This window comes from Sceloporus occidentalis, unplaced genomic scaffold (assembly GCF_023333645.1).
Source record: "Sceloporus occidentalis isolate IW3139 unplaced genomic scaffold, rSceOcc1.0.p SCAF_37, whole genome shotgun sequence".
NCBI lineage: Eukaryota > Metazoa > Chordata > Lepidosauria > Squamata > Phrynosomatidae > Sceloporus > Sceloporus occidentalis.
The window spans coordinates 9,145,820-9,163,236 of NW_028317017.1; the positions used below are offsets into that span (position 1 = coordinate 9,145,820).

The following is a 17,417-nucleotide window of genomic DNA, read 5'->3' on the forward strand; positions in this document are numbered from 1 at the left end:
TTTCCTGGAGCTTGAAACAGTGAACATGGTATCTTGTTTGTTGACTCTGGGTTCGAAAGGTTTATGTGGTAAATTGTTATTTGCATACGGTAGCTTAAGTAATCTAAAAAATTATTCATAAAAAAAAAAAAAAAAAAATACACATCAAAATGTTTGACGTATTTCATTACTAAACCAAGTCTTGATACAGTTTAATCCTTTCAATTCAGTCTGTTTAATACAGGCTAGGTCGCAAAAGGTAACTTTGCAATCAGCAAATCGTACACTGTAAAGCAGTACAATTTAAAAAAAAAAATCAAGTCAAAATTACCTGATTGCTTAGAGTTTTGCTGAAAGGCAAATTATTTTCATAATATAGGCAAATTGAAACATGAAAATAGATGCAATTTAAGGTTTGGAGAAATTCCATGATTGCAATTTAAATAAAAATATATATTTGGTGTGAAATATACATATAAATAAAATTATAATCTCGGTGTCCTCTTGCATGCAGTGATAAACATGTGGAATTACCGGTCATATTCTAAGTATACTGTGGCATTTCACAGTGACAATTAGGAAGGTCTTAACATGACAATGAAAGAAACAGTAGCCCCCCCCCCCCCACTAAGACTGGGTAATGCTGGCACTAGGGAGAAATAGTCACGTATACACTAACTATACCTGACTATGTGCTTTACATAATCAAATAGCCCCAAGATCAAAGTTGATACTGGGAAACATGCCAGACATCTAAATAAGACCATCTATGAGAGGTGATTAAAAAGGAGTCTGAGGGACAGTGTTTTCCCAAGGGTCTTTGAACCGTATAATGTAGTTTTAAATAGGGCAGATGATATATTATTTATAGCGGTGTTCTATGGTATCGGTGAGCCCAAGGATTTTTTTTTTTTTCTTTCAATCCAAACACTGTAGTCTGGGACTCAAAGAAGCATAAAGAAAGGGTAGTGCAGTGGTTAATATGTTCTGTGATGTGCAGTTCATAACCATGGACACTGTAGAGGCTAAAAAGCCGTTACATGCATAGAATGTCACACAATCAAATGAACTTACCAGGTATGGTTTTGGATTTGAGGCGGTTTGGTTTACCTGCCAGATGCTTAAAAATCCTTCTCCATCAGCAACACCACACTAAAACAAAATATATCATTGTGCAATTCAAGTAACCCATTATGAAATAGATTAGTAGAGGAGAATTTATAACTTACAAAAAAAACAAAAACATAGCTATGGGCTGTCATGTTCGATAGAGAAAAGCTGAAAGGCATTATTGTTTTGTATTGTATTGTGATGTCTGCATGCTGTTTGCACTGCACTTAAGGCCTCTTTTTTTGGCAACTGTTGTCACACTGACTAATTTACAACATATCTGTATGTACACATATATACAACAAACCTTATTTCCTTGGGAATTAAAGTACAGTCTTGTAACACGAGCATTTCCAGCTTGACGGAAGCATATGAGTTGCTGGGGCCTATTCCATTCAAACATACGGACGCTGCCATCCTGAGCACCAGTAAGATCTAGTGTAATCCAAAAGACAAAGATGATGCCTTTACTAGTCTTCATCACAAAAATGTTAAGGCACAATAATGAGATGAAAGCAGTCTATACTTACAGTACTGGTGAACCGGGTGAGAGGCCATTCGCTTCACATTATTAAGATTCCGTTTAATAAGCTTCAAGAAGGAAAGAAGTATAAGCAAGTTATGGTGTGTTACCAAGATAAATAAAAAACACAATCAAACTTATCCTTGTACCAATGGAATACAAGCCAGTCAGATGTACAATCTCCATGTTATTCTAAGTTGCCTAAAACCTGAACCTCTCAGCCCATTTTCCTTCTAAAAGCCTTAGAACTGTCCAAATTATTGACATTTTATGGGAAAACTAGTACAGCAATGCTCAATGTCAATTTAGCCAATGCTTGGTACACTGAATAGGGTATGGGAAACTCAAATGGAAAAACTGCTTAACAAGATAAAGAGGACCCAGTTGCACATTTACAGAGTAGAAGTGAAAACAGTCCCATCTCCGCATAATAATGTTATTGCTGCCAATAAAAATAAAATATAAAATCATCACACATGTATTTAGTTAGAATATATAAGAATAGTTTCAATGAAATAACTTTCTAATGGAATGGGACCTACCAAAATGACCAAACCGTTCTGAGATTAAAATAGACAAATGATATTAAGAAGCAATATACAAATTTGTATTTGGAGTATAAAATAAAAAAAATCCTCAAAAATATGCAGTTTAAATGTCAGTAAATACATTTTACTGTGGAAACAATAAACAAGAATACGTGGAAAGCGAACATACCACCCCAGCTCCAGTGCTTGTCTGACCACTGCCCAGCCAGGGCATGGATGAGGAGGACTGCATATGGCTAAGGTTAAAGGAAGTTACACTTGACTGAGGGATTGCAGAGGTCGAGCCCCTAAAATCAAGGTCATCAGAACTGTGGAAGTACAAAGATATTTATGTTTAAATCATCTTGATTCCTATTGCATACAAGATCTGAGAGGAAAAAACTTTTACAACTTAAATAATTGAACTAACCTTTTAGATTCTCGGTCACACTCTTCTCCAATCCATATGTAAGGTTGGGCAGAAAGGAGGCAAGATACATCAAGTTCTTGTACATCATGTGTTGATGCCAACACAATTTCATTGCTGTTAGCCTAGAATAATAAAGTTATTTGAAACAACAGACACGCGGATTAGTGAATTATATTATAGTTAATGCCACAGCTAGAATAAGATTACAGTAATTATTCATACCTTGTTAATTGCAAAAGCCATTATAATATCAGATTCCTTGTGGATAATCTTTGCTTTTCCTCCTGGGTAACCAAGATCGGCTTCAACCTGCAAGACATTTCTAATGTTACAATTGCAAACTAATTGGAGAAGACATGTAGAACACATTTAAGCCGCATGCAGAAACATGTTCAATCGTTCCAGCAATGGGTACCACAAAAGAAAAAAGGAAAATTACCAATATTAGTATTTAGTAAAGAATGTGAATTTGGTATAATAAATAATAAGATAAATATCTGTGCTTGCACTTCTAAACCTAGCTGGAGGCATTATACATAAGACTGGATTTATGAGCAATTCTTTCTAAAATTAATTGATCTTTTAGTTAGATAAGGCCAAAATACAAAAGGCAACAAAGAACAGAAGCCAAGTAACCATAATATGAAACGATATATATATTTTAGTGATCCCAGAAATTATTAATAAAATGCATTGAAGCCTGTCAGTGGTTTAGAAAAGTGACCGTTCGCTTAATATTTGTAAGACTAGAGTAAGTCCAGAGAGTGCTGGCACCAGTGAACATGAAAGAGTGCACTAGAGGAGGAGGCTTTGTAAGACATACTACCTTGTTTGTCTGGAGATCTGCTATGGAGTTTACTTTGACACGTTCTGCATTTTCTTCTACAGACTACATCACAACACACAGTCACAAACACAAAAACATGCACAAAGAAACAAACAAGAAAATAAATAAATGATATGTTCCTTAATGCTATTAATCACGAATCTTGTTATCGTGACAAATTAAATGTTTTGTCTTGCGCTTTAAATGCAAGTTTACAGCAACTAGATGGATAAAAGAAAATATAGAAATGGTAAATAAACAGACAAGCGATACAAGCGAAACATCCTACTTACACGGACGTTTCATTTGCCTCCATATGATTTTTTACCATTTCTTTTTGATTATTACGTTTGAACATAGTCACATTGCTCTCAAGATTACCGTCACTGAAGAGGTAATTAGCATTAAACACGCCAGGGTTTAAATGAAGATTTGCTGATGACCTTGCGTTATGTGAGCAATGTGATATTCATTCATTCATGGTAGACATGCTGCCTTCCATATGCAACGCGATTACAATTATTTTGTCGGCAAAACATAAAGGGTTTTTAAATCTGCTGTTCCGAGTTTACCTCACTTTGCTTTCTTTTCTTTGTAAATATATATCTTATAAAAGACTCCTGCAGAATCTCCTGTTTCACTAGAAAATGCCAAAGCCTCTTCACAGGAAGCGCAGAGTAATCTTTGGACCTGCAATAAGAAGATACAGTTTGATCTCATTCTGTATCCCAGTGAGACTGCATCGTTACAATTTTACAGAAAAAAAATACCATTTTAATGAGCAAGGAAAAAAATACTACCATTACTACTAACTTTTCATACACAGAGAAACTAGTAAGTGATATTTGAGAACAGTTGTCGTCGTTACCTCGGCACTGTCTAGGGCATTTAGGAACATCACATGGAGGTTACATGGGCCCTTTTTAATCAGCTCGGCACCAGGGAGCCCGACTGACCAGTAGAGTAATCCACCCCCCTTATGGCTGCTGCACCAGGCTTGGTCTTCAATGGAACGTTATATACTATATTTACTAAATCACCTGTTATTTAGAGCTGTCTGGTATTTCTTGTGCTGTATCAGATTTTATAAACATATATACCGACTAGTGTTTTATTCTGTTGACAGACATTTTTTACCGTTTTAATGTTCTAGTTTTCTTACAGTGAGGTAAAAGGAAAAAAATAAAATATGACTTATGTAGCATAAGTATATTTTTTTAAGGAAACGCATGAATGTGAACTTGCTCTGAGAAAGTAACTTAATTCTTGGAGCATCCAGAGGGGTCCACTCCCTTTAGCCGATTTCTCACATTCATTGTTAGCATTAAAAATCCAATAATTTTCATATAGGATTCTCTCATCCGATGGCTGCAAGCAGTGAGCTCAGCAGTACAGTCTAGATAAGGAACCTATACATCACTTGCATTGCTGGGCAGACATACACCACAACAAAACTTTCATTATTGTAAAAGAAAATCTGTATTTCAAAGTAGCCTATACCTCTGGCAGACCAATAGACACTAAACATAAAAGATGACTCTTACCTAAACGGCGTGTTTTCAGGGTCCAGCATAGCCTTGTGGCGTAAAATAGCTGGTCCTGCACCCGCAGATACGTCACTGGGATAGTTGCTTATGTAGTTGGGTGGAGGGCCTTCAAATTGGTCCATTCTTTCGTGGAGTATTTTCTCCCAGGTCTCTAGATTTTTGACAACCGCAATCCCCAAAGGAGATGTAACAGGAAGATCTAAATAAATATAAACAGATGTAAATGAAAGGCTTCTACAGAGTTATAATTTGTTTTGCTATTAAGATGTTTACTGTAAAGAAGGGCGATTATCACAGATGGCATTTGATACCCCTCCTTTCTAAAGAAGTACCATTATGTGCTATCTATTATTGGAGACAGACCAGACAAACTCAATGATGAAATACATCATACTAGAACTCTAATCCCCTAGCAATTAGCTAAACATCAACTAAGCAAACAAATGCATAAAAAACAAAATCCACCTGACATCTCCAGACCAGCAATTGGAAAGAAATTCTTCAGATTGTGAATTGCAAGTTTTGTCATTGCCAAACGAATAAGTGTCCAGCTGCAAACAAAACATAGATTGAACAATGTGCATATCTAATGAAACATGTTATAGTTCACAGCTAGAGGCAAGATACATCAGTAGAGTGTGTAGTTTAAAAGCTCCCATAGCATCATGATTCAGAATCATTACTACTAGAACATAAAAGACTTGTGCATTCGTATCCGTACAAACTTTGTTTTTATCGAACATTGGCCGTTTCACACATTCCTAGGAACCTCTGAAAACCAGTTTGACTCCAGCTGAAATTTTATTTGTTGGCCTGCTATAGAGGAGTCATCTCCCTCTCACACATTTTCTGGGATGGTTGGCAGTAAATTACAAGTTGTTGCTATATCTGGGGCCATACAGGCTTAAACAAGCTATGATTAGCATTTTTGGAAGCATTCCTATAAATTGTGGTTAATGTTCAAAGTGGGTACATGTGTTAAGCACTCAATAAGCAGCACCTGTTAGATGTATTGGACTAAGTATTAGCAAATACAAACTACACAGGAAACAATCAAGGACAGGGAGGAAAGGGTTGCCTACAGCCATTGCAATGCCAGAGATATCTATACTGAAATCATCCTCTCTAACATCACTCTAAAATGAATCTTTAAAAATCTCAACCAAAACACTAACTGATATTATAGAGGTGTAAAATAAGGAAAAGGAAAAAAAAAGATCTCAGAGGTTCTGTGGACCTCAAGTTACTTCTACTGGGAGGCTGTTGCACATATCCACCACCCCCTTAGTAAAAGTACAACCTTCTTTATATTAAGACTTTATGACATGAAATACAAGTACAAATCTCTGGGGTTCTGTGGAGGCTATGGGAGGCTATTCCACACATCCACCACCCTCTCTTTAAAGTAAGGCTTCCTTACATTAAAGTAAAACTTTATTACATTGAGTAAAAGTAAAAATCTCAAGAGGAGCATAATAAACATGCAAATGACAATTACCCATTTCAGTGCCTGAAAGGAAAGCTGTGCATTATTTACCTCTACTAACAAGGATTATATCATCATTTAGAGCTGCTTCTTTTGTAGGCACTGTGTGTGTGGTGCACTACACACACGTGTGGCCCCTCTCTTTTCTCCTGTTTTTTTTTTTCTATGCAGCAGGACACCGTCTCACATACTGCTCCCCCCCTCCCCTCCCATGTAACCAAACAAAAGGATATGAAACGCAATTCGCTGTCCGGAAACAAAAAACGCAAAAACAAAAGGAAAGATTTGGCGGAAATTATTTTGAACCTCGTGTACAAATCTATAACAGGTCTCCATTTATACCACGTTATGCTCCCTGGTACTCTACTTGACAGAACACTGCATATAACAAGGTGATGCACAAGTAAACTCTGAGTGCATTTAGAAGCATGCAACATCTTCCAGCTGAACAAAAGTTTATCTTAAAATATATTTAAAATCTAAAAATCTATTTCCAAATTGATAAACAATATAAATTTTAACTGGATAGCAGTTGTAAAAGTTAACCAAAGAGGATGCATATAAAGCGTGGATCCTGACAGCATCAATGTTATGTGCATCAGCTGAACAAAGTATTACCAAACGTCTGCTTTACAGCCTCCGTAACAAGCGATTGAGATGCACAAGCTCATTTATGTTACGTAGCTTCTAACTGTACCTGTAGGAGCTTGAATTTTTGTGCTCCTGTATCTGAATGTCTGAAAGAAAAGCATCATCATCCTCATCGTCGTCACTTGGAACACTTTCATCTGAGTCATAGATAAAGCCGCTGTCAGACAGAGGAAGAAAGGGCTGCAAGAGAAAGCAACTCATCGCGTTAGAACCTGATTTCCACTTACCGAGGTCAATAATTAATGTGAAGGGGTCTGTAATCCAATCAAACAAAGGCATCCATTGATAATTTATAGTAGAAAAAATTATATTGCAATAAGAATTTTTTTTTTTAAAGTTGCATCATCCTGTATTAAATGAAAACTTTTTAACTGATATAGTCTGGCTCGGCATGCACGTGCCGGGGTAATAGCTTCCGTTGCACCACTTGACATTAAAAAAAATTAAACAGTGTATTAATAAACAAAGTTTTAATTGAACAGGCCTTACTATACCATTTTTCCCAGGACTAAAGAAAAATACACCAAATACATATGTTAAAAAAAATAATGAAATAGTATGTCACATAATTTCAGTCTTGCATGTGTTTCTGTAACCTTTAATTTGTCACCTCTAAATGTCATGGTTCAGTTTGTCTGATGCATAAAAAACGAGGCAAAGTGAAAGCTGCAACTGAATGTCCTTCAGATATTTTGTCTGTATAGATGCAGACAATGATATACTTCAGTAAGCCTCTTATTTTTTAAACTTATGATGTAATATTACTTCAATTCAAACAAAGATTGTAGGAGAAAAAAAAATGCTGCGTTATAGTCCAAATAGCAGCTGCTACAAGCTCGGCTACCCACAAACTACAGTAATAAACATTATATTTGTCCTTTAACAATTATGCAATAATAATAATTTTTAGCACGTAAAGCGAGCCCTCCTATTTCAAAACATCAAAAACGGAAAACCATTCAAATGCTAAAAGTTAAGATAAAATTGCAAATTAAACAGACTCCAAACATGTGGAACACATACTTTTGCCATCACCCACAATTTATAACAAAAAATGGTTGATAAAGTACCTTAGCAACAAAATAGTCCCACATGCTCAGCTCTGGGGGGATGAATTTCTCTTTGTAAGTCGGCCTCTCTGTGGGAACTGGAGGTGGAACAACAATATCCTTTACTGGTCTTCCAGGAACCAGCATTCTCATATTAAATCTTCGACGGTGCTTATCTATCTCCTCCGACGGTACAGGGACTGCTGCAAAAAGGTGTGAATGATCATATTATAAAGTAATATTTGATTTACTTATTATATGAGATAATCTGCATGCAGAATTATACACCAATCAAGGAACCAATTTCCTTTACAAAGTTTAACCCTGTGGGCTGCGTGCAGTGCTGTGTCACCATCATATCTCATTTGGCTTGATTTTGTAACATGCGCTCACTAGAGATGTCAGCAGTGAGGAATATAACGCATAGCAGGTTCTTTGCACTGCAAACACAACACTGGGTTCTCACCACACAACTGAGACTCATGTCCCATATCTGTGACAGGAGCACTTCCTTTTCTGCTTGGTATAACAATTTTGGGTGAAGGATGCTCCTCATTAGTCACTGACAGAGAATATTGTGTTTTGTGTTCATCAAATGTCTTTGTGCTACCTAGATGAAATACATGAATTTGCCACAAGGAACTAACAGAATAAAACCAACATTTACAGTATCATATTAAATGCCCAAGAATTTCTGGAATGTTGTCTGTATGGGCATTTAAACACCTTAAGACATGCTTGGAAAGCGAATGGTGGCGTGGAGAGCATTTCTTTTTAGACCTTGTGATCCTAGGCTTAAAATGTTGTCAGTGTTCATAATTGGTGTTTATAGATAAAGAGATCAATCTTTACACAACATATTTAATGGAGTACTGCAGTAAATACGGTCATGACAGCTAGCAAATGGATGAGATAAGACATTATCACAATACCTGGAATAGCCTCAGGTGGTTTTCTGGGTTTCACTAGAAGTTTCACTCCTCCTCCAAAAACAGCTGCCCACATTCTGCCATTTAGCGGATGAGCCGCAAGCCGGAACAGCTCCGTGCTCGAGTCCGTAGCAAGGGCATTTATTAAAAGGCTAACATACACAGCAACAACTGCTTCACAGAGCAAAATGTTCAGTTTAGGCTGATCTTCATCTTGGGCTGTGGTAAGCAGGTTTATCAGAGAGCTAACTCCTGTAAAAGGGGTAAATAAAAATGCATGAAAAAATATCCAAGAATACACAAAACACACACTTCAAGCACCATGAAGGCTAAGCAAAAGATTATAATGTTTACATAGTAGCATCATACCTGGCCACGAAGCAGGAGATGAATTTGGGGTGGCATGTTCCTCAATGCTTTCTGTCCTCAGTCGTCTCCTTTCACTAAGTAAGAGTCCCTGGTATACCATTCCTGTAAACTGATTTGTTGCAGTCTGAGAGCTACACAAAACAAATTAGAGCACCCACTCAGAAAACTAGATGCAAAGATAATATATGTTTACTAGACTTGAGCAAGAAGCGGACCAAGACAGAAGAATACAGGAGAAGAACAAGTGAGAGGAGAAAAAAAAAAGGACAAGAAACCGAGCAGTGGAAAAGGAAATAGGGACACTGAAGTACTTGGTAGAGAAGGTAGGGAGCCATTAAAAGGGTTTTTGGGAATGCCTTCATAATATTTAGGGTTTAATACTGTCTAATACTCTGGATGACTCTTAACATTGCAGTTCTGACTTTCTCAGGGAGCGGAGATATAATGCAGTGGCCTCAGTCCTCTCTGGGCATAAACTGCAGGATTAGTTAATTGAACATAAAAGCCAATGGGGAAAATTATTATGTGCTTTTCAAGTACTGTGCATATTGCCTTCTTTGATCCTTTTATTTTTTATTTTATTTTTTTACAGTATATTTCATCAAAGTTATTTTTATACAGCAAATAACTTGCAGTACTTAAGATACGCCTCAGCCTAAGAGAAATCACAAACCACTTTATTAAAATACAAGTGCAGATGTAATATGAAAGGAGAAGTATTTCAGATAGCAGATCCTTTCATGAAGGTCAAGCCTTTATGATACTCCCTTTCTTCTGAGGTCTGCACTTTGCATTTCAATTTAATGGATTAAAGGATTTCAAAACAAACTATGTTTAGGACAACTTTAAAAAATAAAAAAATCTTGATCTTCTATAGACAGCAGTTTTTTTGCATCTGCACCTGCAAGCTAATCAGACTGGATCAGCCAAGTAGAGAGGGATGGTTTTCTCCTATGGTTTGTGTCCTTAGTGTTAGGCAAAACACATGATATACCATACTGTCCCAAATATATTGATATTACCGTATGTGCTCGATTATAAGACAACCCCCCAAAATCTAAATATTAATTTAGGAAAAAAAGAAAAAGCCTGAATATAAGACTACCCTATAGGAAAAAAAGTTTCACTAGTAAATATTAATGTAAACTATTTTTTTATATTTAATAAAAGCTATGATTGAGAAAAATATGTTTTGTTTTTATTTGCCAACCTGCCCCCCCCCAGGGGGGCAAATACAGTAATTTAAATAAAATGTAATAATAAAAAATTACTGGAAAGGTAAAACAGTATTTTCTCACTCACCCTCAGTCTCTTAATGTTCCCTACCTATACGCTGTCTTCCTCTTGTCCCTGTGTCTCCAGCCTTCACTCCCAGGGGACATTGAAAATATCTAAATCCCGATATATGGGCAAGCCCCTAATGTAAATACTTTAAAATAGGGGGGAAAGCGGGGCCTATAACCACACAATACAGTAATTACTAATCTGGAAGTTGGTATCACGTCTAAGCGTTCCTTTTTGTCTCCCTGTGATCCTTTGTTTTCCGAGTATGCATAACATAGTATTTTACATCCGAAAAGGCTTCATTTGTACAAAGAAAAAGCAGCGCATGTGTTTATAACTCAAATCATAAAATATAATAGGGTAAATATTATATATTCTTATTCTAGATGCCTTACTCTTTTGCATAAATAGCTATCAATAGGTCACAGTGCCATATGAAAGAGTCTGTAAAGACCTGCTCCCTCGTTGTGCCTCCCGATACAACCCCTAAAACAAAAACCTCTCTTGTTGGCTATTTGAAGTGTTGTGAAGCGAGTGACATTAAAAGGTGAACATTTTACTCTTCAGTTACAATCCTACAAAGGTTTTCCTTGAAACAAGGGCCTTTTATAATGAATAGTTAATAGGGGAGATATTTTTTGAAATTCATCAAATTTCACAAAGCATTATATAGGATCAGTCCTTCCTATAAGTGAACTAATTCCCTAGTGATATAGTAACGGCAGTTTTAGTAAATACTCATCTACAGATTAGAACAGGGAGAGTTGAAACAACACAGATGAGAGGTTTGAATTTTTACCTGTAGCTATGGCTGTCACATAATGCTTGATAAATAGAAGCAGATAGGGATGCTGCCAACAAGTGAAGAGTGTATACCTTAAGAAGAAAAAATACTGTAAAAGCACCATAGGAAACAGAGTACTGTACTCCAACAGCTATATTAAATAAAAGACATTAATTATATATGACAGCTATACAAAACACTGTTATTTGACATACAAACATGACTTGTTATTCTTATAGTATATTGTAAACACACATGTATTCTAGAATCGTGATGTTCTCTGTAGTTCTTGGATATATGGCAAATATGCCTTTATATAATAATATAACAAAAAGAATATCTGGATATACATATTTTATATAATACATATTAAATAAATAATATACTAGTTGTGGTTAAGTGTGAGGTCCATAAACAATTTATGTGCAAGAAATGCTGGTTTGCTCACAGCCTCTCATTTGGGCTCTATGTTGTCCGAAATTGGTACTCCATTTTACAAGTGCTTTTCCAGTGGGATTTTGCATTTTTCTCTCTTACTTTTGCTTCTCTGTTAGCCGGATGTGGAGGGCTTTTCATCTGTACAATGGTGTAGAGGATATCATGAATATGGTTATTTAGGTAGAGCACAGGGTTGGCTATCACAGTTTTGGTCACAGCAATGCTTGCAGATAATAAGGGTAAGGTTGTAGGCAACGGAAGAGGAGACTGAAGCTGTTTCACAGTCGTTTCCTTGATGTAAAAGAAAAATAAATACAATAAAATATTACATCTAAAAAGGAAAATAGAATAACTAAAAAAAACTGAAAAAATAAAGAAACGTTGGCGCCGTTTCCATATTCCCTGCATTTCTAAGACTTTAATAATAGTGATTGATGGCCTAGACCCCACATTTATGCAAGTGAGGTACATCACTTGCACTGCATCGAAAACTAGGTCAATTAAATAACTTTATGGATGTGTTATCACAAATCTGTAGTGTTCTTTTTACTTAGCTTTCAAATTTCTCAAGTGCAGATACTTCAAACAGCGGTGATATCCATAAAGACGGAACATTTCTTTTTTAATGTGCACTTCTTATGTGCGTGTGAGGTCAAAACCAAAAAAACACTAGATGGCTGTATAATGGCAATTATAAAATCTCACTATTGCTCCATACAGGAGATCCTATCACTTCTGATATGATAAACTTAAGTAGAAAAGAAGTTGAGAAAATGTTAAAAAAAAAAAATAAACTCTGACGCCAAAACATTAACACACACACACAAGTAAATCAGTAACACACAAATAAAGCAGCATGAAACACTAGTGAAATTACATCTTGTATCTAAACCTATGGCAGACTATGGCGATACAAATTACAAAAAGCATAAAATTTGAGGTCACTTTTAGTGACTCTGTCCCAGTTAACAATTGCATCTGCTTCTTTTTGTTCTCCTTTTGTTCTAATGAATACAAGCCATCCTCACAAATTATCGAGGGGAAAAAGCACAGTTATTGATATCTCTCCAATGTAATTACTTAGCTGTTCCATATTCCTGCGACTATTAGGACTATTAATTACCAAGTGCTTGACTGCAGAGTGAAAAGCAGCATGGCAAATACGAAAAATAAAAACCTCCAAAAGACCAGGGTAAGTAAACCTGTGATAATCCACGGTGACCTAGTTTGCATTAAGTCCTGTATAACTACCCTACTAGATAATACAATGTTCTAGGTCAGATCTTATTTTCTAAATGGAATATCTAAAGAATTAAGATATCACAGACAACAAAGGAAGCCAATGGACACATTATTTAATATTTACAAAAAATTAATTCTGGTTTGAAATGGACATAGTGCTCTGCATTATGTGGTTTAAAATGATGGGAAAATTAAGCATGTGCATATGTAATTAATATGGCCTGAGACAATACAAAATGTAATTTTCAATTCTGCATGTGAAAAATAACAAAAAGCACAATGTTTTAAAATACAATGTAGTAATTAAAATGACTAATAAATAAAAATAGTTAGAAATCGAAGTAACCTAATCAACAACTATTAATTTGACCTGCAAAATAAAGTCCTTTGTATGTATTTTGAGTGACTTTCTCTGCTTAGACAACACACCGAGTTACATTAGTGGGTTAGGCATCCTATTGTTCACCACAGACAGTATAATAAGGGATCAGATTGGCATCAGACAGTGATCGTAAATGTTTTTGGGCCTCAGTGAAACCAGGGTGTAGCCCCTATAGAGCCAACACTGCATGTTGGGGCCTACCTCTGGTATAGTGCAGTGTCTTCCCCTTCCAGGAAAACAAACACACACACACACACACACACACATATATACACTTATTGCCCTTCTTTTCTCATATCTAAATAATGAAAAGGGCAGTGGCAGCAGCCACGTGGGTTCCATCTGATAAGCCACCAAACAACTTACACCCAAATATATATGCATACACACATTTTATATACACATACATATATATATGAAAACACATTGCACCTATCCGGATTAAGCTAAATGTAGAGGTCCTACAGACCTTGGTTTCATTTCATTGCGGTGTGCGTGCCCCCTTTATTGCCGATTTCTTCACAGTCACCATTAGTTAAACGATGCATAGGGCTAGTATACTTCAGATTTTCTACATGAAAAGCTCACTGGGGTTGGGTCTTCTTAATACATTGCAAAGGGAGGAAATTTACGCATTCAGATCACTCAAAACTAAACGTCACAGAATCAGGCTCATGTTTCATCCACAAATAGTTGATTCTTTTAGTACTTAATTATCATCTATCAAGTCTATTAAAAATCACTGTGCATGGAAAAATGACTTTAAATAGAAATTTATAATTTTTTATTTCTGCTGGCCCAACTGATCGCACTTGCAGAACTATATCTGGCTCTAAAGTAGTTTTATTGCTCTAAAGCAGCTTGAGTATGAAAACAAAAGAGCACTGTTCATAAGTAAGCATATGCCCTGAATATTTACAAATAACTTTACAGCAAAGTATCTTGCTCTACATATCAAAAAAAATATAAATTAAAGAATGTACTTTTTTGGCAGATGTTGAGTTCCCTAATGGGATTACCTGTTGGGACTCTTGCAACAAAAATTTGAGCTCCATCCTTACAGATGCCAGACCACCTCCCTGAGCACCGTGTAAACTGCAGTAACTGAGAAACACCCTTAAAAGTGCCTGATTCTTCTGCAACCACCATTTTCGTTTTTCAGCATGTTCACGTTTAGCTTGCAATCTGCGGCGTTCAATTTGGTGACGCTCATAGGAACCAATATCGGTCTTGTCTGTAAAAACTGGACTGTCTAAAACGTCACTTGAAGATTGTGTTTCAGATGTGTATTCTTTGCTGTCAGTCTCGTGGTTAAATATCTTGTGCATTGCAGAAATTTCCTTTTCCAACCAGTTATACAGCTGAAATCTTAGTTTTCCACCATCGACTTCGTGTCCTGTTGCTAAAGTTCTAAGCTCAGTCATGAGAATCTTTAGACAAGCTCTAAATTTTAGTTGTTCAGCAATCACGTCCACCTCACTACCTTTAGGTTTTATATTTTCGACAGGCAGTATTTCAACACTAGCTTCTTTTTGGTTCGGTTTTTTTTCCTCTGAATCAAATGATTTTAACACTAAACCGCTGTCATCTTCGTCTTCGCTTCCTTTATCTTCTCCCCAATCAAGCTGAAGTGGTTCATCCTCAATTTTAAAACTTGGTATTCCCCAGTCTAAGTTTGTTATGGAGTCTTCATAATTTGATGCTTTTGTTGATACTGGAGTCAACCAGTCTGACCCGCTTCTTTCTTCTGTATGGACCAGTTTTGATAAGGATTTCACACTGCTCCAGCCAACCGACCCTAAGCTCAGGTCCTCTTCGTTATCAGCTGCGGCTTTTGTCAGCTTTGGGATCTTCGAAAGAACCTCAAGCGCAAGGACTGGGCATCCTACTTTGAAGTGGGCATTTGCAGTAGTAAAAAACAGCTTCCTTTCAATTAGATTGATTTCATCCACATAATTCCATTCAGTCTTCAGGCCTACAGTAGCTAAAGTGGCCTCCGGAGTACTGAAGTGCCTGCGGATAAGCAGGGGGTGGGTCCGAAGGTAGTTATAAAAACTAAACACTACAGGATTGCAGGACTTGATGAGCACTGTTGAGACAAATACAATTAATTAATCACAATGAAAATATTGTAAAAGGGAGAAAACTAACTTGGTGGGTATGTACTATATGTACTGAATTGCAGATATTGACTGAAATAAAAAGAACAGAATAATATTAAAAGGTATCAAAATCTTTGTACAGTATCCCACAAAAGTGTGTTCACCCCTCACATTTTTGTAAATATTTTATTATATCTTTTCATGTGACAACACTGAAGAAATTACTCTGCTACAATGTAAAGTAGTGAGTGTACAGCCTGTATAACAGTGTAAATGTGCTGTCCCCTCAAAATAACTCAACACACAGCCATTAATGTCTAAACCTTGGCAACAAAAGTGAGTACACCCCTAAGTGGAAATGTCCAAATTGGGCCCAATAAAAAAAATAATTGTTGCTCTACATAAACATGGCCTAGGCTATAAGAAGAATGCCTAGACCCTGAAACTGAGCTGCAGCACGGTGGGCAAGACCATACAGCGGTTTCAGAGGACGGGTTCCACTCGGAACAGGCCTCACCATGGTCGACCAAAGAAGTTGAGTGCACGTGCTGCCAGCATTGCTGCAGAGTTAAAGGGGTGGGGCGTCAGCCTGTCAGTGCTCAGACCATACGCCGCACACTGCATCACCTTGGTCTGCATGGCTGTCGTCCCAGAAGGAAGCCTCTTCTAAAGATGATGCACAAGAAAGCCCACAAACAAACAGTTTGCTGAAGACAAGCAGACTAAGGGCATGGTCCGATGAGACCAAGATAAACTCATTTGGTTCAGATGGTGTCAAGTGTGCGTGGCGGAAACCAGGTGAGGAGTACAAAGACAAGTGTGTCCTGCCTACAGTCACGCATGGTGGTGGGAGTGTTGCCGGCACTGGGGAGCTGCAGTTCATTGAGGGAACCATGAATGCCAACATGTACCGTAACATACTGAAGCAGAGCATGATCCCCCTCCCTTCGGAGACTGGGTCGCAGGGCAGTATTCCAACATAATAACGACCCCAAACACACCTCCAAGACGACCACTGCCTTGCTAAAGAAGCTGAGGGTAAAGGTGATGGACTTGCCAAGCATGTCTCCAGACCTAAACCCTATTGAGCATCTGTGGGACATTCTCAAACAGAAGTTGGGGAAGCGCAAGGTCTCTAACATCCACCAGTGGATGTGGAAGAGGACTCCAGTGGCAACCTGTGAAGCTCTGGTGAACTCCATGCCCAAGAGGGTTAAGGCAGTGCAGGAAAATAATGGTGGCCACACAAAATATTGACACTTTGGGCCCATTTCCACTTAGGGGTGTACTCACTTTTGTTGCCAAGGTTTAGACATTGATGGCTGTGTGAGGGGTGTACTCACTTCTGTGAGATACTATAAATCAAAAAGTTTCACAAAATAATAAAAACATAAATAAATGTAAGGGGGGCAAAAAAAAGTATATGTGCGCACCAGGGTTGTCATCATCTTCTTTTGGAGTTTGTTCCAGTAAGGTATCCAGTGCTTTCGTGTAGTCTTTCATTATCCAATAAGCAATGCTTCTCAAGAATGGATCAGGATGCAATTTTGTACAACAAAAACCTGAGCCATCTTTATTGCAACCCAGAACTCTTTCATACAAGAGAGACTCGTATGTCGAACATGTATCAAATTCAGATTCATACAACCGCGCAATTATCATGGCCAACTGGATGTCTTCCATTTTTTCAAGGCAGACCTATAACACAGAATAAGAAAGGTCTGCATTACACTCAGAAATAACTGTACAAAGGCCTGAA

The 17,417-nt window shown here is 37.2% G+C and overlaps 1 protein-coding gene across 8 annotated transcripts in view; it reads right to left on the bottom strand.

Annotated features, from left to right (window-relative positions):
• LOC149297814 (dmX-like protein 2) overlaps nucleotides 1-17,417 on the bottom strand; it is a 54,302-nt gene that overhangs the window by 2,642 nt on the left and 34,243 nt on the right. For 4 of the 8 annotated variants that reach the window (XM_089488354.1, XM_089488357.1, XM_089488356.1 and 1 more), the window contains 17 exons: nucleotides 17,092-17,356; nucleotides 14,576-15,645; nucleotides 12,032-12,223; nucleotides 11,510-11,586; nucleotides 9,427-9,557; nucleotides 9,061-9,309; nucleotides 8,150-8,331; nucleotides 7,126-7,259; nucleotides 5,408-5,493; nucleotides 4,940-5,141; nucleotides 3,968-4,085; nucleotides 2,792-2,878; nucleotides 2,570-2,691; nucleotides 2,330-2,468; nucleotides 1,620-1,680; nucleotides 1,397-1,524; nucleotides 1,054-1,131 (listed from right to left, as the gene is read on the bottom strand). In XM_089488354.1, the coding sequence (XP_089344480.1) occupies nucleotides 1,054-1,131; nucleotides 1,397-1,524; nucleotides 1,620-1,680; nucleotides 2,330-2,468; nucleotides 2,570-2,691; nucleotides 2,792-2,878; nucleotides 3,968-4,085; nucleotides 4,940-5,141; nucleotides 5,408-5,493; nucleotides 7,126-7,259; nucleotides 8,150-8,331; nucleotides 9,061-9,309; nucleotides 9,427-9,557; nucleotides 11,510-11,586; nucleotides 12,032-12,223; nucleotides 14,576-15,645; nucleotides 17,092-17,356 (3,321 nt within the window). Of the gene's footprint in view, nucleotides 1-1,053; nucleotides 1,132-1,396; nucleotides 1,525-1,619; nucleotides 1,681-2,329; nucleotides 2,469-2,569; nucleotides 2,692-2,791; nucleotides 2,879-3,395; nucleotides 3,459-3,967; nucleotides 4,086-4,939; nucleotides 5,142-5,407; nucleotides 5,494-7,125; nucleotides 7,260-8,149; nucleotides 8,332-9,060; nucleotides 9,310-9,426; nucleotides 9,558-11,509; nucleotides 11,587-12,031; nucleotides 12,224-14,575; nucleotides 15,646-17,091; nucleotides 17,357-17,417 lie in introns of all 8 variants that reach the window. The other 4 variants (XM_089488352.1, XM_089488350.1, XM_089488351.1 and 1 more) reach the window with 2 other exon arrangements.